Source organism: Haemaphysalis longicornis, unplaced genomic scaffold (assembly GCF_048455015.1).
Source record: "Haemaphysalis longicornis isolate Haplotype H1 unplaced genomic scaffold, Haemaphysalis longicornis Haplotype H1 scaffold_8, whole genome shotgun sequence".
Taxonomy (NCBI): Eukaryota; Metazoa; Arthropoda; class Arachnida; order Ixodida; family Ixodidae; genus Haemaphysalis; species Haemaphysalis longicornis.
Window position 1 is genome coordinate 127,378,871 of NW_027526445.1, and position 20,798 is coordinate 127,399,668.

The window sequence follows — 20,798 nt, forward strand, 5'->3', positions numbered from 1 at the left end:
GATAGCCACTTTAAAAAGAAAGCCAGAAAAACAAACCATAAACGGAAGGTGATCTGCTGTGATGAACAAATCACGCTGTGCCGCTCCGTGCCGGCGATAACTATAGTTTCGCAGCGCTTCCAGTCGGGAAAGAAAGAGTGAAAGCGTTTATCGGAAGTGTTGCAGAGTCCTTTTATTAGAAAAAAAAAATTGTATTTTGCCCTTTGAGTGGTCGTAGCAGATATAGGCGCAGATCGGATCAGCCGAAAAACGCACCTATGCCGAAGCACTCCGGTCCCAGCGTGAGGTCGTCCACGGCGAGGCACCCGGAGCGTCGCAGCGTGGACTGGGCGACCAGCTGCAGCGTGAACGGGTGCGTGAGCGCCGGCAGCGCTCGCACGACGCGCACCCACGAGACGTCGTCCTTGATGGAGGCCGTCCACAGCTCGTGGCGGAGGCCGCTCGCGTGCCGAGGATCCCGCTCCACGGCGTACAGCGTCAGCCCGTACGGCCGCAGCATGCGGTCCGCGTAGTGGTGGAAGCGCACCTGCGGTGGGGGAGGGAGTGGGGGAGAGGGGGCCGCAAGCGGAAGGGTGAGAGAGAGAGTGAGAGTGAGAGAGCGATAAAGAGAGAGATAGAGACAGAGTATAAGAGATAGATAGATAGATAGATAGATAGATAGATAGATAGATAGATAGATAGATAGATAGATAGATAGATAGATAGATGAAGAGAGAGATAGAGATAAAGAGAGATTCAGAGATAGAGATAGAAACAGAGGTAAACAGAGAGAGAGTTGAACACCGGGTTCAAGGTTGCAAAGGGGAACGGGATTTGTGGAAAAACGCTGCAATGGACGAGTTACAACCATGCGGTTACATTGACGCAATACACCGTACTCGGTGAAATGATTTACACGCTTTTTGTGCATAACCATAGCCTCTGCGATCGGCTGCCGGCGGCGTGCCGCCAGCAGCCGATAGCGGAGGCCATGGTATAACAACACCCTTACACCCTATAAAACAAAAACGAAGAAAAACGCCCCTTGAAAGAGTGCAGTTAACGATCAAACATCTGTTTAAAGCAGCTTCAAATATTGCAAAATATGTTGTTGGGCTAGTTGGTGATACCGCTTGAAGAAAAAAAAAACAGCGCGTTTTTGTGCCGTGTTTTTAGCACACCGTTTACTTCAATTGTATCTTTACTAGGGTGAAGGGTGTTATAAGCGACAAAAGATCCTAAAAGAATGTTATGTTTTCTTGAGTTCTTTTTTCTAGGGTCTAAGCGTGTTAGTTATAAACTAATTAACGACCTTACGGCTGTAAATCATTTTTCAGTGCAGCGGAGAAAACTGGACCGGAGAAAGGTGAGGCTGGGCCACCGGAAAGACTATTTTACTATTCCAGTGTTTAGAGACATGGGAAAACTGTACTGACAAACAGCTTAGATCCCTGCACGCAACAAACCGACGGAGAGTGGGATATACAGGAGCAAGGGCCGTCGAGGTGAAGGGTTCCTTTAGAGAAAGCTTAGATTCGTCATGCGCAGGTGCCGCAACATATCTCAAAGGTTGAAAGCATTCGGGAAGACTACAATCAGAAACGGGTGAAAAAAAATTGCGATAAACATTACCACAACTATCAATCAATAATCAATCAATCAATCAATCAATCAATCAATCAATCAATCAATCAATCAATCAATCAATCAATCAATCACTGTACGCCATCTCCCTCCCCATTTCGTTCGAAGAACTTTTTACTTAACCTCCATCTTTCGGCTTTTGGAGCCCAAAATCGTGGACGTATGCGGAGTGCGGGCACTTACGTGGCAGGAGTTGAAGTACGCCGACGTGTGGTTCATGTGGTAAAAGGGAAGCTTCGGGAACTCGGGGCTTTCCAAAACGGCGGCGTGTCCGAAGGCTCTTCCCGTGGCACAGGCGTAGTGGCCTGAAACGACAAGGCAGTGCATTGGTCGTCATAACTCAATTCTACGGTGGAGCGATCCCACGACACAAGTTAGTACAGAACACCTATTTTCACGCAAGACGACCGGAGCCTCTTCTTCTGTGGCCTGAGTACTACTGTCCTATGAGAGCGCTATCAGCCCCAGTAAGATGTCCACTTCCATTTGCCCTGCTCTCATTTCAAACCCCTCAATCCTCTTCCTAAAAAGTAGAGTAGCAAAGTGTTCCTGCGTTTCTTTTCGCTTTCGGCTCCTCCTCATTTTATCTTGTTCGAAACATATTTTTGATGGTAAAGAAAGCGAGGACAGCAGCATTGTTCGTAAGACTGGCTGGTAAGGCCAGGTAAGGCCAGGTGGGCGTCATGCGTTAGAGAAAAGGGACCACACCATACATTTACTTCAACATAAATGAGCTTTAGTTACTGGCTTTAATGAACACTTTATGTGGACGTATAAATGGTATTCAGTGAAAAGTATAGCTGTCAATTTCTACGCTTGGCAACACTGGAAACGGCCACGGACAAGGCGCGGTTTGTGCTACTGCACCCACACGCTGCAGAAACAAACAAAAAAAAAACGCTGGCGTGCCTTATCTACTACGTTTCAACCCGATTCTCAACGGCGGAGTCAACAGATATGTTATTAATCGCACTCACATTGGTGTTGAGGCATTACTTTGCGTTCGGTGGAGTACAGTTTGTACGGTCCAACACACATCTTGTGCTTACCACGGACAAGTACCGCCATCCCGCGGCGCCTGACGTAACTAGTGACGACGCACTCACCTGGTTGCCTGTATGCGTGCCTCGCCAGTGAAACAACCTATAGGAGGCGGTTAATACAGGTAAAACTAACCGAATTTTCTGAAATCCTAACGTTAAATGGAGGCCCGAGGTTTGCGCTGACAAGCATTGCCATAAAGGTGCAGTTCCACGGGTTATATCGCAACTAAGAAAAACGTGAGTTAGTAATATGCTGCGGATCATCAATGCAAGATTATGTTTTACTTTAGGTGATTCGAAATCGCGAGCACGTTTCTTCCAGAATACGTCCCATCGGTGTTTACAACTAGTCATAGCAATAGAGTTAGTTCTTCCCGCTCTTACTTGTATACTCAGGGCTTGTGCAACATTGGTTTTAGGAATGTTTCATTCGAATGATTGGAGCAGGACCGTCCCCGTAGCAGATATTCCTACCGCCAAGCAAACAACCTCGGGGTTCTACTGTGATGAGAACGACGATTTTTAGACATTTCTCCTTGTACTGGTGTGGTCGAAAATAAAAGTCTGCCTAGACTATTTCAACAGCTCATCCCTTTTGTATCTAACCTTCTGCAGGCCCTTGCTACTTGACGACAAAGCCAGTTAACCCCGTCTGCGAAGACCCCAACATTGCATCTTACGAGCTTTGCTTTTTAAAGCGAAGCCTTTTATCTCTCACTTGTGGCGGCTTCGAAAAAAACTCGAAGCTGCAAAGCCAACTTTACACAATGGGTATCCACAAAGAGCACACCAATCGCACTCCCCATAAACAATGAGATATCTTTACATGCATAACGGGTTCCTCTGTGATAGACGAATGCAGTTTGGTGGTTTAAGGTTGAACGATTACAATAATTAAAGCATCCTCTAAAGGACGCACAGATGGCATGTTGATGATGTCACACGCTTAACCAATGGGGAACCCAAATAAACGACAGCGCTGAGGTAACCGAATCAGCACATGCCGATGACCCAAGCGTAAACTAGTAGATAAAAAATCATAACATCCCGTTAGGTTAGCTCAGCGTTGTTGTAGATTTGGACTTTGGCTGGATTGTGGACCTTGCATTTGTGTCGGACCAAGCTACGCGTTTTAACCATCCTTCTTCAAGAAAGGGGCGTTATAATTACTAGAGTTGCGTTTTGGTAATCGCAAAAGCTTGAAAACAAGCGCGTCCATTCCCACCAAACTTTACTACGTTATGTTTGCCTTTCATTCATTACGAGCAGGACGAATATCTCAGCCTTCCCTTTCAAAGTGTAAATTTTTTTTTTCAAACCCCAGGCGCAACCTATACAAGTATCTCACTTTTCGAGCACATTGCTGTTTATGATAGTGCTTCTTCTCTGGCAGCTACACCGTACTTCAGGAAACAAAACGCTACTTTTTGCCGAGTAACCAATTTCCTTAATTTTTATTTGCCGGTTCTAAGAAATTATTTGTTTTTTGCCTACATCCTGCCACCAACGTAACCGTATATACTGTAACAGAGTGGTGAGCTGGGCAAGTTGTCATGGCGTCATTCTGGGCAACAGCGCGAAAAAAGACGTGGACGAAGGGAATGGACCGGATGAGCGCTGAGCAAGAACAGAACAGCGCTCGTCCTGTCCGTTTCCTTCGTCCACGTCTTTTTTCACGCTGTTGTATACTTTTCTCAAGTTTTTTTTTTTTGTGTGGCCCCGGATAGTTTAATGTTCTCTGTCTGATCGGCCGCTGTGGAGCATTTTTCGCCGTGGCACGCATATTCTGTTAAAACAGGGGGTACCCCTGCACACCCTTGCTCACTTAATAACATTCAGGCATTTAAGGTCCCCACTACCCCCTCCCCCAACAAAAACATCGTGCACTCTGGGCTTCCGCATTCTTTGATCAGAAACACGCTCACACTAAACGCAAATTTTCCCATTAACAAAGAAAGAACAGCCAGACGCGACCACAAACTTAGCAAAAAAAATGAGAGGCAATCTGGTGCAAATTACAGGTTGGAATCTACCTAAATCCGCTACTGCTTAGTAAACTCTACCCAGGTCAATTTGAATCTAAATGCAAATATTGCGAAACTTGGCAAGTATGATCCGCATGATATAAGCGCGCCCACAGATATAGGATGGCACACACTCCAGAGGGTCAGGAGCCCTCGTCAGGCACTCAATGCCTTTAGCTCCTGCCCCTTCAGCAGGGATTGTAACAACGTCTGCTGAAAATAAAGTCTTCTTCTTTCTTCTTTCCACCAATAGACACATGGGAGGATCTCATGCTCAGCTCAGACCTAAAAGCTCCACGGAAGATCATCAATCAAGCTCAGTCAGCCGCCAGGTCTTACGGGATACTGGCCGACTCCTAGCAAGCGTTAAAAAAATTGATTGATAGTGACTGAATAAATGTTTTACATCATCATAATTCCCATTAAAACCGGCGTAGAACTAACGGTACGTCGTACTCCGGCACCAGATCTAGCCATCAACATCGCCTGTCTTCTTTTATTCCTCGAGCACTTACTGCAAGTCTCGGCGACACAATCATCCTCTCTCCAAGGCGGCCATTGGCTGCATCATTCAATACCACCCACCTTCTCCCGCCATCACGGCTGTCCTAGCCAATAAAACTTAACCCAACAACAACACCCATCCACCCGCCACGTGAATCCAGTTGTCCAGGCCCCACACCACTCCTGCACTCGCGCTAATGAAATAGGGCTCTTCGCAGCTGCGCCGGCCACGTCAGCGTTACTGCTCCGATAACGCTCACCTGCGTTGCTCCTGGGCTTCTCTCAATGAGATGCCTGGATGCGCTCCTCCTCCCCTGATCCGCAGGAGGGAGCGGGAGAGCGCCCGCAGGCACCTTACAGCACCGCGCACTGAAGGTCAATCAATTCGGCCCGCCCACGTGCGCTAACAGGCTAGAGTGCTGCGCTGAGCGATGTCCTTTCGTGTCGAGTATAGGCGGACAAAGTGCAAGCATGTGACCTACTTCGACCTTACCGTGAGTAAAAATAATCACTGCGCGCTTATTTGTTCTTTTCGTTGTCGTGCGGCCGGCGTTTCGCGCAGGTTCCCGTGACATTACTGAGGTACTCTTCCGCAAGAGCGTAGAGAAGTATCTGAATTATTTTTACTTGTACTCCCCACTCTAGCAGCCAATGATCGCAATTTGTAGACGTACGTTTTCGGACAAGTTGATAGCGTAGTGTGATGCAAAGGACTTGACATTTTCGCTGGGGGACTGGACACAGAATAGAAATACCCGGAACGCACGCTAGTAGAGCTGATATAATGTCAGTATCAAGTAACCAAACAGCCCAACTTTCCATCCTTAAATCGTAAAGCGCTGCTGCCGGAAGCATCATGCTCCTGAGAACTCGTCGGAAACATTTACTCGATCATGGATGGCTCGAAGGGATGTCTTTTTCTTTCTACTCGAACTTACTGACAAAAGTATATCTGGCCGAGCCAAACTAGATCACACAAGACTGATATTTCTTCGGCTTCGATAATAGGTGTGAATAAATACCTGTACGCAAATGAAGTTGTGAAATGGTGAGTTTCTGCAATCACCATGAGTGCGTCTACATATCAAATGCAGTCGAGTTGGCACCCCCCTGTCTCGACCTGCTGGGCGCCAGGAGGTATACGGAAGGAATCGAACACAAGCAAAGGAATTCTAAATTTCAATCAAGCTCAAAGTTGGAGTGAAAGTTCACCCTCGTCACACTGGGTTTTGCCGCTGCGGGAAGCATTTACTAATACGCAGTGGATATAAGCATCAAGTGATTACAGTATGGGTGTAGAGAAGGCAGGGAAGGGGCCTATCTAGGGGCGTCACAAGCCTAGAGCATAATCTTAAACGACATCTGAGTGGGAACTAAAAAAAAAAAGCTAAGCAAGCCCTTGTTGATAAGTAACTCAATGGGCGAGATGGCATATACCATAACCCGAATCAAAGAGGAAGCCTTATGCCATCGTCATCAACATCACGATGAGAGTTTTACCAGATTTTATATTCCCCTCAAAACCAAAATGTTCACTGGGCACTGTGTACTAAAATTGCAGGCCAACCTTAGACAAAGGTTATGGGACGAAATACAGCAAGGATCCAATGAACGCAAACCTTCCTGAAAACGCAGCTACAGTTCATCAATCAAGTAAGTGCTGTGGTAAGCAGGGGGGCGGCCCAAGGGAGGGGGGGGGGGTTGTTTCCACGTCAGAACAACCCCCTAAATTTTCTGAACGCCGCATCTGTCCCTCCCCGCTCCTTACGCCCTTTTTTCGCCTATGATATTTCCACACGAAATCGACATACCAAAATGCAAAAACAGAACAAAAAAAAGCGTTGGTTTATTACAACCGAAAAATTACTAAAAGTTTGTAAGGCACCGGATTTATTTCTTTGTTTTTTTGTTTTGTTTTTTACCGGCGACATATAGTACCTGAAAAATATTTCTGGCTACGCCACTTGCTGTCAGTGAATGGGCTTGGCAGCACGACAGACAGCACCACTCGCGCTCTCACCTTTGGGGCTCTCTGTAGTGTGGTCCCGGAGCGGCGCGTACTTGATGGTGGCGTTCTCCGCCGCCATGCGGCGCCAGTCTCCGTTTCCCGAGCGGACCTTGTTCCTCCAGCCGCAGATGGTGGGGTCACTAGGGTCGATCTCACCATCGTGCTCTTCGTAGGAACACCGAGCACCCCGCGGAACTTGATCTGGGGAATGCCAGGAAAATCAAGGTTGACAGTTTTGTATACACTGCAAAAAGACTCACAGCCCTAAAGGGGCCGTGCAGACGAAACACAAGTTTGGTTCATTCGAAAGATTGCCTCGTTAGAATCATACTGACGCCACTTTTAACGCCCACTTCGCCTCAAATAAGGTACATAATCGGGAAAAGTAAGTAAGTAAGTAAGTAAGCCAGCAAGCAAGCAAGCAAGCAAGCAAGCAAGTAAGTAAGTAAGTAAGCAAGTAAGCAAGCAAGCTGCAAGCAAGCAAGCAAGCAAGCAAGCAAGCAAGCAAGTAAGTAAGTAAGTAAGTAAGGAAGCAAGCAAGCAAGCAAGCAAGTAAGAAAGGAAGGAAGGAAGGAAGGAAGCAAGCAAGCAAGCAAGCAAGTCAGTCAGTAAGTAAGTAAGTAAGTAAGTAAGTAAGTAAGTAAGTAAGTAAGTAAGTAAGTAAGTAAGTAAGTAAGTATGTAAGTAAGTAAGTCATTGATTTATCTCCGTACGGTACAAAATGCAATACGAGAGGGGACGGAAATAAAAAAGCTGTCATTTGCAGCTTGAGCACCCCTTACGCCCTTCATAAGACAGCAGCAGTGACGCAGATACGGGACAAAGTGTCGTTCCTAGTCATTTTACAGCACTAATAAAGATGGCTGGAAACAATAGAAGTTAAGAAAGTACACGTAAACATATAAGTACCAGTGCGTACTGCTGTTGGTACTGCACGCACTATTCTTGCGCTTTGGGGTTGTCTCAGACGACAGTGCCGATTAGCGTAAGCGACATTGTCTTACGTGACCCTATTTGTCGAACGTACACTATGCTACCTGAAACGAGTACTACCTACCACAGCAAAAACACGCAAGGTGCAAAAACGGTCAAAAAACAGAACAGTATGGTGGCGTCATCTAGGAGGACTGACGGTAAAAAAGGCTCGGCAGTATCAACACAGCGCGCCTCCCCTCTAGCCCGGCCGTGTCGCAGTCTGCGGCAAGCCGACCAGCGCACATGAAGTTCGTTTGGAGACCCGTTCATGTGGCGTTATGGCAGACGTCACGAAACACATGATTTGGCGGGAGAATGAAAATTATAACTTATGTTGTTTAATTTCATAGAGAATAGAGCATCACTTTCTGCCGGAAAAGTGCTCGGGGCACTACAAAACACCAAATCTTTCGAATAAAACAAACATATTTTGACTGCATGGCCCCTTTAAGGGTGTAAATCACTGTCCGTAACACCCTTACACGCTAACAATAAAGCAAACCAAAAGAAAACACCATTTAAGCATACACCGTTACACGTTAGCAATAAAACAAAGGAAAAGAAAACACCATTTAAGAGTGTTTTCTGATGGAGGCGAAAAAGCAAAAACGCCTGTTTGTTCGAGATTTCGGCGGACGTTAACGATCCCCAGGTGGTCAAAATTATTCCGGAGCCCTCCACTACGGCGTGCCTCATTGCCTGCGTTGCGTCGGCGCATTAAACCCCCCAATCAACCTCTTAAGAGCGTTTTGCCGTTTATAACGCCCCTACGGCCTAACAAAAATACACTACTTTGAAGGGTATTATCGCATCCTTTCAAAGGTTGTTTTTCTTTGTTTTTTGATTGTGTGGGAAGGTGTTAGTTATAAATAAAAAGGCCGCACATCCTTTTCTTCATTGTAGGTCCTATACATTCACGAGAAATTTGAAAGCGAAAATTTAAACGTCAACTCGAATGCGAAAATTTGAAGATATGCGCTAATAAGGCAAGAAAAAAAAATTTTGGGGGTTAACGCCCCGGAGCTGCGCCTCAGCTATGAGGCACGCCGGAGTGCAGGGCTCCCGATTACGTATTTTCGCGAGTATAACCCGCTCAAAAATGCGTAAATTTCAGTGGCAAAGTAGGGGTTCGGATACTACGCGGGGTTTTTTCTATAGTGCAGCTTCACTGCAATGTGAGTTGTGCCGTGAAGCTCCTACGCAGCAACACTGACTAAGCCTTCCCTGGCAGCGATCGCGCAAAACATACAAGGACAAGGAAGAAAAAACAACAAGGACGAGCGCACACAAACAACTGAATTTTCTTAGTAAATCGTGACTTTCGCCTTGCAGTCAGTGTATTCTACTTGCTAAATGTACGCTTTTTCTGTCTACGTAGTATGTTATGTGTTGCTTGTAGCCTTGGTGCAGCCTTTCGTGCAACAAATGAGCGGGCGATACGCGATGATTTCTTTGTTTTCTTTTTCGGCGGGCTGAAAGTGGGGGTGCGGAATATATGCACGGGTGGGTTATACGCGCGAAAATAAGGTAGATTTGATCACCCGGAGATATTTAACCTACGCTGAACTCTCGGCACAGAGACGTTTTCACTTTCCGTCTTGCTCTTAAAAGCTAGCCGCCATCACGGCCGGGATCAGACCCCATCCTCGGACGCAACAGCACAATGCCTTATCCACTGCGTTACCGCGGCAGGTTGGAGGTAATGCCGTGGCTAGCTAGCATATACACTTACGAAGAATTGCACGCGCATTTCGTAATCATAGGTGAAGCAGATTATTTGTGTATCGAAAAGATACGAAAATTCATTAGTTAAATTCCCCATTGTTTTCCCCGCGGCTTTTGCGTTTCTATTGCGTGTGTTGTACGTTTCTGTACAGAAACCTGTTTCGCGTATATTTTTTTTATTTGTTTCCTTTTTCTCTCTGCCGTGTGTGTCTTCGAATCCTCCCCAACTGAATCCTCCCCAACTGCTATGACGTCATATCTGCGCAGCTGGCATCGTAAATAAACAGGTGAATAAATAAGTAGCAGTCGTTTCAAATAGGCTGTGTTTCGATCATTGTGTTTGATTTAATAACTTTACACTCCGGCACTGTTCCTTTCAAACGTGTTGTGTCTGTTTATATTGCATCGTATTTCAATTATTGCGTTGCAATAGTTTTGATTGATGATTGTTTAGGAGTGAATGAGTCTCAACAGCGAAACGATGAAAACGTAGAGCTGATACCCCGTCCTCCTCCTACAAGGAACGGAAAAGTACGCCTTCCCTCTCCCTATAAAACAACTGCGCTTTCGGTGTTATTCACTGCAACTGACATAAACTGAATAGCTTCGAATAACTTCACAGTTATCACTGTCTGTTTTAATTCAGCAGCGATCGTTCAAATGGAACTGGAACGCAGCTTTCGACAGCAGCCACCAACGTACTAAAAAAAAAAAAAGACCGTTACCGTGGGTTCGCCTGTGACCGCCGCTGAGTCTGCACACTGTCCCTTAACATATTTTTTCCCTCTTTTAAATGTATGATGTGAAGAAATATACACCAGGAAGTTTCAAATAGTCGTTCGCCATAAACCAAACGAAAAGAGACCATCAAGTGCCATTTTCCCTCTCCCTCTTGCGTGTCGAGCCAATGCCATCGGGTGCCCCGCTACGCTGTTCTTCGCTAGCGTGCAATGCAAAAACAAAACGAACAATAAACACATTCACCATGGTAAGACGTTACACACAGCGCGAGCTAAAGTTAGACCACAAAGTTCAGCATTGTCAGCCACATTTGTCAATCACCCCGCTGACTACCTCGCCTGCGAAGTATCCAAGCAGCCGAACAACACAGTGAAACCTATTCTTTGCGGCTACAAAAAAATTACGACTGCTATGGTTCCAACAAAAGTAATAAATGGACGAACATCAACCGCGCCTGAAAGTTTGGGACCCTTGCACTTTTCTTGAATCCCCATCGTCGGCACGCAAGTGAGCATATACACCAGGCCTCTGCCAATAAGATTGAGAGCCTGTCAGAAGGAATAGCGCAACAGGGTAGAGAAAGAGAGGGGGAGAGAGAGGGAGGAGGAGAGAGAGGCTACCCATCCTCCGGCTGCGAAGGACGCTGCTGGATCACGGCGAGAGGAGAAAGAGAGAAAGTGAGAGCGGGGGGGACGGAAAGAGGGAGAGGTTATCCATGCTTCGGCAGCGAAGGACGCGTGCCGGAGCGACCAGGGCGCACATATAAGTATGCGGGGTTCCTCACCGCATCCCTGCCTTTCGTCTTCGCCGTCGGCGCAATTGACACGGATGTCGCACACCTCCTGACGATCGATGCACGTCGAGTTAGCGCACCGAAATTGGGTTTTCAGACAGGTCCCGATCCTCCTCGGCTCTGGATGGGGGGAGAAGCCAAAAAAGGGAGCCAAGCACGTTCACGGCACTCTTCAGCCAAATGCTGAAGTTTTTTACGGCGGTGCGCTAAAAAGGTGAAGGACGGGTGCGAGCAAGTTTTGGGAGACAGGCTCGCTTTCGCCCTTATGTTATGTTTTAGGGGCGAAGCCCCTTAGTGGCTGGGGCTGTTGGCGTCTCTTGTCGTCGTAATCATCGTCGCATGTAGTGACGGTACTAAAACACCGCGAAACTCATTTACGCCTCGCGCTAGATCGTAACGCGCATTAAAAAAAGATTCGTTTACGCCTCGTGCTAGAGAGGCTCGTGCCTCAAAGACAAGAGAATCTTACAGCAAAGCTGTGTACCTTTGCGCCCCAACGGCTTCATCTCCGTCGGCAAAAACGACTAGGCGCCAAGAATACACTTATACACTGCATGGTTTGCCCCTCCACAGGTTTCACGTTAGTGGAGATGGATCGAGATTTTTGTTGTTGTACTTATGTAATCGAACAACGTCAACCTGCTCTGGCGCGTATCCTCCCATAACTTTGAGAAGACAAAGAATTAATCTTGCAGAAAGGAGGGTACAGCAAAACGCCGTCATTATGTCACGTTGAAGCCTGCTTGCACCGTCTTGAGCCTGTCACCCAAGTTTTATGCGGACGTTTCATGCGCAAATTAGCTCATGTATAATTCTAGCAAAATAGCTACTAAGCAGTCGTTAGCATGCGCTTCGAAGTGTATGTTTGTAACTTTTTTTTTTTTTTCATTTGCCCAACTTTTGCGTCTGTCCAGCGCTCAGAACTAATTCAGAAGAAAATGCTACTTTTTTTTTATAGCCACGGTTCGAAAATCAGAAGCCTATGTAGGAAGCTCTGAGCAGCCACTTTAGAGAAACTATGAAAGCCTCAGAAAGAGCCTGTTAGGGTGTATAGAGCTTGTTAGGGTATCAGCCTAAGCGTATAGAAGGAAGCAGATCAAGTCAATAAGTTTGACCTCGATTTCACCTGAAAAGGCAATGTGTCGAAGAGGCCGGGACGTCTACAGACTTCCCTCGGCATTCGCCACTCTGCCAACACAGGGGACCTTGCGTTGGTTCCAAGAAACGGCCTAAGCAGCACCGAGATGGATAATAAACGCCGCCGTGGTAGGTCTGCGAATCTTTATAGGATGTCTCGGCAGATGTTTCTTTTTTAGCGAGAAATCTCCTCGTTCGAGGTTTCCCCGGTGACTTCGCTATCCATTTCACGGAATAGAGTTGCTATAGCAACGGAGACACGACTGCAATAGCAGCACAGCGAAGGTCTAAAGCAGTTTGTCGGGCGCGATATTTGAAATGATCCATTAGAGGCACTTAAAAAAGGACGCTGTACATGCGCCACCATGAAAAATCTCAAAACCAACACACATTGCAACGCAGCAGGGTTTTTGATTGGCGGGTAAGGAAGAGCGTCGAATTCTAAAAGGACTGGGAGCTTTCGCTCCAGGACATATAGGCAGTATACCATAGGCTCCCGGATTTTTAATGGCCATTCTACCTGACTGAATCTCAACTTTCAGAAATACTATTCAGATCAGGGTAGCGATAATTATATCCATTCATTTGAGGAGTGAGCAGCGCAACCGAGGACGACGGCCAGGAAGGACGCATTCAGCCCTATACATTCCTTAAAGATTCTCCACCAACTAGTCCAACAAGGCACTGTCATATGGGATAGATTGCCCTTTATTTATTTATTTAGTCGACATAATTCCGTTTTCTTTATTGCCTTCACCCACGTCCACGCCCTGTCAGTGCCACTTACGTTGGACGCAGCTGTCGAGTCTGATGTCATCCAAGGCCAGATGACCCGGCGGCGACTTGCCAGGTAGCACTTCAATGGTTACCATGAACGGTGGCTCCTGCCTCCCCAGCGGAACTTGGACAGTCTGCCACCTGCGCATACAGGAAAACCACGCTATGTCGAATGCTGCTCTTGTTTAGCGAGGAGCTACGATCAAGACCAACGCACAGATGCCGTTTGCAGGGAGTGGTTTAAGAGGAAACACAATGGAGCGCCGAAGAAACGGCTTTATTTAACAAGTTACCCGTTCAAAATGAAGTTGGTCGCAACTACGAAAAGGAAACTAAAGGTGCATTGCTCTACCTCAAAGGAATTAACTTGGTAACGTGGAACACAGCGACAGATAATAGTCACGCTAACGCATACCATGGAGCAAGTGAGCTGCTAATTTGCGCACCATCATATGAATTGTATTTTTCCACTGTCACTGTTACTCGTCCAACTATGCAGGGCACGCTAAGTTTGAATTCAAGACTGTACCAACTAGCTCTAAACAAGCCTTTCTTAACATGGCGCACCTTCGTCTCTGGCAGGCACTTGCTGTAAACCATTTATCGACCACAGGAAAGCAGCTGCTCAGGTCGAACATACACGTGGATTAAACACTCGTACGCACAAATTGAAGCCGTTGGCAAATTCCCAAACAGCATGGAGACAATTTGAATCAGACGTTGAAAAATGGCGGGAGAGGGCAATTTACATGTGTGTTTATCCTTACAATTGAAAGGGGCAATATTTTACTCTCATCGTGTTGGGAGAGCGGGTGCGACTATAGAAAACGCGCTAAGAGTAAGGGCCTTTAACGCAGCTGTGGCGCTCAGAACAGTACAAACGCTTAAAAAAACCTAATGCTTGGCTGCAGAAGAAGTTCGAACGCCACATGTACGCTCGGCCGTTTTGTTATCCTGTAAGGGAGTATTGAATGGTTCCTTGAAATTGTCATTCCCGAAAAAATAAAACAAAGAACATGTGGGTGAAACGACGCCCTGCCTTTTTGAGAACGTGGTTGCCGGAGACTATTGCGTGGCCTTTTGAAGCTGTACGGTGGTTCGCGTCGTACATAGGGAAAAGTTAAAAAAAAAAACATATATCCTTATGGACGAGCTTGCGAGTTCACACAAACTTCTTCCGTAGGCCCCCTCTTTATTACACTTTTTTTTTCCTATTTGTTCGTTTGGATAACAAGCTTAAAAGCAGCTTTAGCCGGGTTCGCTAGCCATTAACTTAGCTCGCTGTTTACCCGAGAGAATACAGCTCCATTGCCGGAGAGTTAACTTCTTTTTGGTGCGCTGTGAACTTTCAGCGAATTAAAGCGACCGGGCAGTTTTTAAGGCGAGAGCCTTAAGTGGTCCGTTCTGCGAAAAAGTGCCGTTGTTTTTGTTGTTGTCGTTGTTTTTGTTGTTTTGTTGTTGTTGTTGCTGCTGCTGTTTTTGTTGTTGTTTTTTGCTAAAGAAAAGGCCGACGTTGTGAAGAGACAGAGAGAGTAAATTTGTGAAGAGTAAATAAAAGAAACACTTGCCAGATACGAAGGGATGTTAACCCAGGTCTGCACAGCAGTAGCGCAACGATCTACCAACTGTGCTGTTTTTTTTTTACTGTACTGTCCGCTTAGAAAAACGCCAACTCAACCGACGCGTAAGCAAGCTAAAAAGTGCCAGCCCCAGCTCGGGCGCCAACATGAGGAGATAGCACAGCGATTCTAAAGTCACTGTGGTTTCTCCGCACGCTGTCAGCGTAGAAAAACATTTCCTGTTGTAGTTGGTGTTTCTTTCTTTGTAGCACACACACACACACACACTTGGAGACCAAGCGGTGTTAATAATTCTTTTGCCTTTAATGTGAAAGCCTTAAGTTCCCCATTCTGCGAAAAAGCGCCGTTGTTGTTGTTCCCCGTAAAGTGAACAAAGAGACACACGTGTTTGATGCGGTAGGATTTGTATCCGGGTCGGGACATTGGCAGCCCAGTGCTCTGCCAACAATGCTGCGATATGTTTTTCTTTAATGCATGGAAGCTTTAGGCGCATTCCCGATAGCATACACCGACAAAGGGACAATACAAAAGGTAACAGGCATCGATGGAGAGGCACATAAGTCCAACTGCCGTTTGCCGCCCTTCAAAAGTCAGGCGACCAGACAACGCATCCACAGGATTCAACCACTTCGGTGGATCACTTTATGGCGCGTAAACGGCCCGCACCAACGCAGCCAGTGCACGAAAAATTGACCTAGGTGGCCTGGGAGGTTCCGCGTGCCGGTCACTCAATTTCAATGTTCTTTTTGAGATTCGGCTGCAAAACGCCCTAGAAGAACACTGCATCACAGCACAACGTAAAACAGTGATCGATTGTCTCTGGTTGAATGCATAGAAGACAAAAAGGGAATAGACATTCCCTTTTCGCGAAGCCATGTCTTAACTGGTAGTGTGGAAGAGTGAAGCTTGAAGAAAAACCTTTTTGCATTAGGCGGAACGCACATATTCATTACACGTTTTAAAACATCGCTTTTATGGTGGCCTAAGTAAAGCTGGCAATAAATAGGCACCAGGAATAGGCTGTCAGTTACAGTGCTCGTCATAGTATTCCCTGACACAATGAACACATATTCCAAGGAATATCTCGCGGTAAGAAGTTTAGAAGTTTCCACAACCTCCTTGAAAAATCCCCATGACAGCTTTTTGTTAACTTCGCCCGTACATGTCGACAAGAAAGGCAAATGGAAACATGCGCAGCTGAAGTACAGTTAGTGGAAGTTGGTGATCAACCAATTTGTCGAACAAAAACAAAAACGAAAACGAGAGACAAGTTGGTGTACAAACAAATGCGTGAGCCCAACTCCCCAGCCTTTGAAGGATGAAACAAGTTGTCTCTGCGCATAGGTTCCCATTTAGAAGCCCACACAAATTTCGCAAAAACTCCATGTAGAGCCGGAACTTTTACACGCGCACAGTGAAGCACTTGAAGCACATAAAGCAGCTTTGTCACCAAAAAGACATCACACACTTGTGCACATGCAAGCACAGAAAGGTCTCGCCCTTTCCATGGCTGCGATGCGTGCTTAACGTGCGTGATTGTTGTCGACCAATGAGACCCTGTGTTCCGTAGTTGCGGCAAAGGCGCGCCAAGGTATACTGAATTGGGACACTATCCCAAATAATACCAGCGATTCTGGGTGGTTTCGCTCCCCATTGTCTGATCCGAAATCCCTTAGTTTTTTTCGTATTAACGTCAGCTCCAGACACATCACAGAACTGCTTAGTCACTTTAAGGTCTTCCTGGACACTCGTTTCGTCAGCGCAAAAATGTGCTATATCATCCGCATAAGCAAGCACCTTAACCTCGCATGATTTTAAGCAAAAACCTTTCACTCCTTGACTCAGCTGAATGCTGAGACAAAGAGGCTCCAAGTACAACGCGAACAGCAAGGGTGACAGGGGAAGCCTTGCTGACAGACAACTTGATCGCAATCGGCTTAGACATAATACGATTGACGATAAGGTGTGTAGTGCACTGATTATAACACATCTTGGTGTCCTTATAGGACACGTCGCCTAAGTTGTCTGCTGCCAACAGTGCGAATGAGAAATCGCGAGAGACCCGATCAAAAGGTTTTGCAAGGTCGATTTGTGTTATGGCCGCCTGATCCATCGAATCAGACACGCACTCCAAGACGAAATGAGCAATATGATTATTTGTTCGAATATAGCTGCCCCCAATACCGCAAGTTTGGTGGGACCCCACTAAACTAGTCATTACAAGTTGAAGGCGCCTAGATAAAATGCAAATATTTTGTAGTCAACGTTGCAGAGGGAAATTGGTTGATAACCCTCTACAGACCTCAGTTTTTCTGCATCCGCAGTTTCGGGAATTAGAACCGTATATCCTGAGTGAAAGGTTGGCGAAAAGATGTTAGGATAATAGGTGGCCGCAAACATGTCCAAGATAACTGCTATCTCCACTTTTTTCCTCTATTACACAAAAACTACCCTTGAAAATATAAAATCAGGTTATCTACAATAGCAGCTACAATCACTGACATTTTAAAAGGCAGCAGTATGCACAGACGTTTAAAAGTCAGGGAGTCACAAACGCCCTTGGAAGAGATGCAACCAGTCCGGTGGCTATAATTTAGCGGCATAGACATGATGCACTAGCGCACATTAAGAAACCCTGCAAGACTTTTTTTCAACTTTTTTCGAAATCTCAAATGCTTCCAGAACGTAGCCAACGAATACGTTCAGTACTTAGATTAGTGGGCCGCAAAGTACCTTAATATTTCCTTTATTTGCCATCCTTGGAGATGGGGGAGGCAAGGAAAATAAGCTGTACAATCATCCACGGCCGCGCCAGAGCGGCGGCGCGCGCTGTGTTGATACCAACGCGTGCGCGCACGCCTCCGCTCCAGCCCAGTCGCGAATCCAGCCCGGTACCTTACCCATAAATCACTGTTTTATGTCCATCAAATAACTTAGAAACTTGCTCAAAAGAATTCTCTCTCTTTCCCGGTCTTGGCATTCGTCGACCGCTGGAATTACGTCCTTATAGCGGTGCAGCGGCTATTTGCAGGCTTTCCATAAGTTACGGCAATTATCACATTTGATACCCACTTTAAAAAGAAAGCCACAAAAGCGAAAGAATTACGGAAGGCGCATCTACTGCGATGAGCAAATCACGCAGTATCGCTTTGGGCTAGCAATAACTAGCTTTCGCAGTGCTTCCAGTCGGGAAAGAAAGAGTGAAAGCGTTTATCGGAAATGTTGCAGAGTCCCTTTAAGTATCTCCAGGAATTCTCATTCGAAGGACGCAAGCAGACTTAAAGAGGCTCTGTAAGGCCGGGTTCACAATGTTGCCGCAACTAATAACTTAAAAAAAAATGACGTCATTTCACGTCTGAGCCAACCGAACTGCGTGACACGCCGTTTTTTTACGTCCATAGATCCCGATATGGCTTTTGCGTCGGTAGTCTAAACCACGGAGCAAGATCTAAACACAGCCTAACACATCCGATACAAGCTCTTTCCTTCGCGCCTGGAAGCACTGCGAAGGCTACGGTTAGCGCCAGCGCCGAGCGGCACAGCGTGATTTGCTTGTCGCAGCAGATGTGCCTTCCGTTCCTGCTTTGCTTTTGGGGAGATTTTTTTCTAAAGCGGCTGTCGAGTGCGTTCATTGCTGCAACTGAAGGAAAACCGGTCAATAGCCGCTACACCGCTGTAATGACGTAATTCCAGCGGTCGAAGAACGCCATGGCCGGGAAAGGGAGAAAAGTGTTTTCAGCAAGTTTCGATCTGATGGGCCTAGAGCAGCAATTTTTGGCCGAGGCACTTCGTGACCTTTATTCTAAGTACTGGATGTGTTTGTGTAGTACGCTCTGAAAGAATATCATTAAGAAAAAAAATGTAGGAGCGGGGCAAGCACGAAGTTCTCGCTGCGTCCTCATTCTCATCCCTACTGGCTGAACTAAAAAAAGATTTACCCTGCTCGCAAATTTACCTTTAAAGATCAAATAAATTTTTCCACATTACGTGTATCGCTTTTGTGAGCATCATCTTTTCAATCCAGTGCAAATTTTAAGTTGGGGTTAGTTGATGTGTGTAGAGGTGTTGAAAGCGACATATAGCTTAGGAAAGCGTCGAAGTGACCAGTAAACATATTCTATTTATTTGAACACTTCGAAGTAGAGGATCCATAGGCCGCATTCCAATTTTTCCGGACGATTTTGGCACATTTTTAACGAGAATGGAATATTTAGGGAGTGCCACTTCCCTCCACCATCCTCCCCGTCTGTTTGATGACGTCAGATATAACAAAACACAATTAAAGGGGTCATGAAGACAAAAAAAAAGTAGTTCCAGTCAACCTGAAAGCTGTCGGGGGTGCGCGGACTGATTCGCCAGTGTTTCTTTTGCGTTATTCTTGTGAGTACCTAGAGTTTATGTTGTTCCTTGCAATTCTCGAACATTTAGTAACGCCAGTAGACATGGTTTAAACCATCCGTCGCCGCTGTCTTTTCGGAGAAACAGCCTGCTTTCGCTGGTTGGGCGTTCATGGCGGGAAAGACTGGCCGTTCACAGGTTGCATTTATAGGCCTATCCACCAACGCCGCCTGTATAACAATTCCTGATGCAGGCGGCGTTGCTTTTACTCTCCCACCAAGAGGAGCTGGGGCGCCTCCCTTGACTAGTTTCAGTATCAACCTAACGTTGCTACCGAAAGTAGTCAAGAGAGAGCGTCGCTGCCCCTGAAAGGACGTATAAAGAGACACTGGGTTGAGTTTTAATAATATGGGGTCTACTTACTTTCGGCCAAGTAGCAGCAAACAGCAGCCCCTGTCGCAACGGTGCAGCGCGAAGGTCATCCCCAACACTTTGCATATGGGTAACTTGTGCCTCTGTGGCGCAATGGTATAGACATTAGCTTCATAATGCGAGGGACCCAGGTTTTATGCCGACCACGGGAGCTGTTTTCTCATCGAAGCCTCTGTTCGGGGGCGTGACGCCGTGACCCCGAATGAGCTACGACGACAACCCGGGATCCTAAGTGCTCCACACTTAATGCAACTTTGCTAAATTTGAACACAGCCCTTGGTAACTTACTCAGCGCCAATCCACTCACGACGGGCGTTTGTGAACCGAAAAAAAAAACCCAGCATGAAATATTGAAAAACTTTCGAATTTAGCGCTACAGTGACGCAATACGCGCCGATGTAACGTAAAATGGGCCGGCAATAAACCCAGTTATCTGGTTGGCAGCTCCAAGTTAGCATTCAAGTGGCACGTTCGAACGGAATAAAGGCTCCACCACAACCGCCCAGTCGAGCTTCACGGCGGTGGCTTTGTCTGCTTCATCTGTTTTCTTTTATGCCTGGTTGATTGATTGATTTGATTGGTTTGTTTGTTTGATTGATTGATTGATTGATTGATTGATTGATTGATTGATTGATTGATTGATTGATTGATTGATTGATTGATTGATTGATTGATTGATTGATTGATTGTGGGTTTTAAAGCCCTGAAGCTACACTTGGGATGTGAGACGGGCCGTACTGAGGGCTCCGGATTAATTTTCATGACTTGTGGATCTTTCAGTTGCACAGGAATTTCGACAAATGGGCGTTTTCGCTTTTCGCAAGCTCCATGAGAGAGGCAGCCACCGCAGCCGGGTTTGAACCCGCTTCCTTGGGCTCAGCAGCAGAACGCCTTAACCACTTCTTTGTAATATCTCCATTGCAGGTTTGAAGTTTTCAATGAAATTGGTACCATTGTTATAGGGACAAAGCAGTCTTCTTATTAAACCAAACTTCGCGCCCTCTTTGAGGCGCAATCTCCGAAAGGGTTAACCCGAAAAAGTCTATGCCCGTCCCGTGAATCCTGTGTGGGCACCCCGAAAGTAATACCTAACGAGTA

General features: G+C 46.3%; 1 protein-coding gene across 1 annotated transcript in view; it reads right to left on the reverse strand.

Annotated features, from left to right (window-relative positions):
* Alk (Anaplastic lymphoma kinase) overlaps positions 1–20,798 on the reverse strand; it is a 209,341-nt gene that overhangs the window by 114,299 nt on the left and 74,244 nt on the right. The window contains exons 3-7 of the mRNA XM_077682125.1: positions 13,361–13,491; positions 11,428–11,556; positions 7,215–7,403; positions 1,807–1,928; positions 256–526 (exon numbers count right to left, since the gene is read on the reverse strand). Of these exons, the coding sequence (XP_077538251.1) occupies positions 256–526; positions 1,807–1,928; positions 7,215–7,403; positions 11,428–11,556; positions 13,361–13,491 (842 nt within the window). The remainder of the gene's footprint in view (positions 1–255; positions 527–1,806; positions 1,929–7,214; positions 7,404–11,427; positions 11,557–13,360; positions 13,492–20,798) is intronic.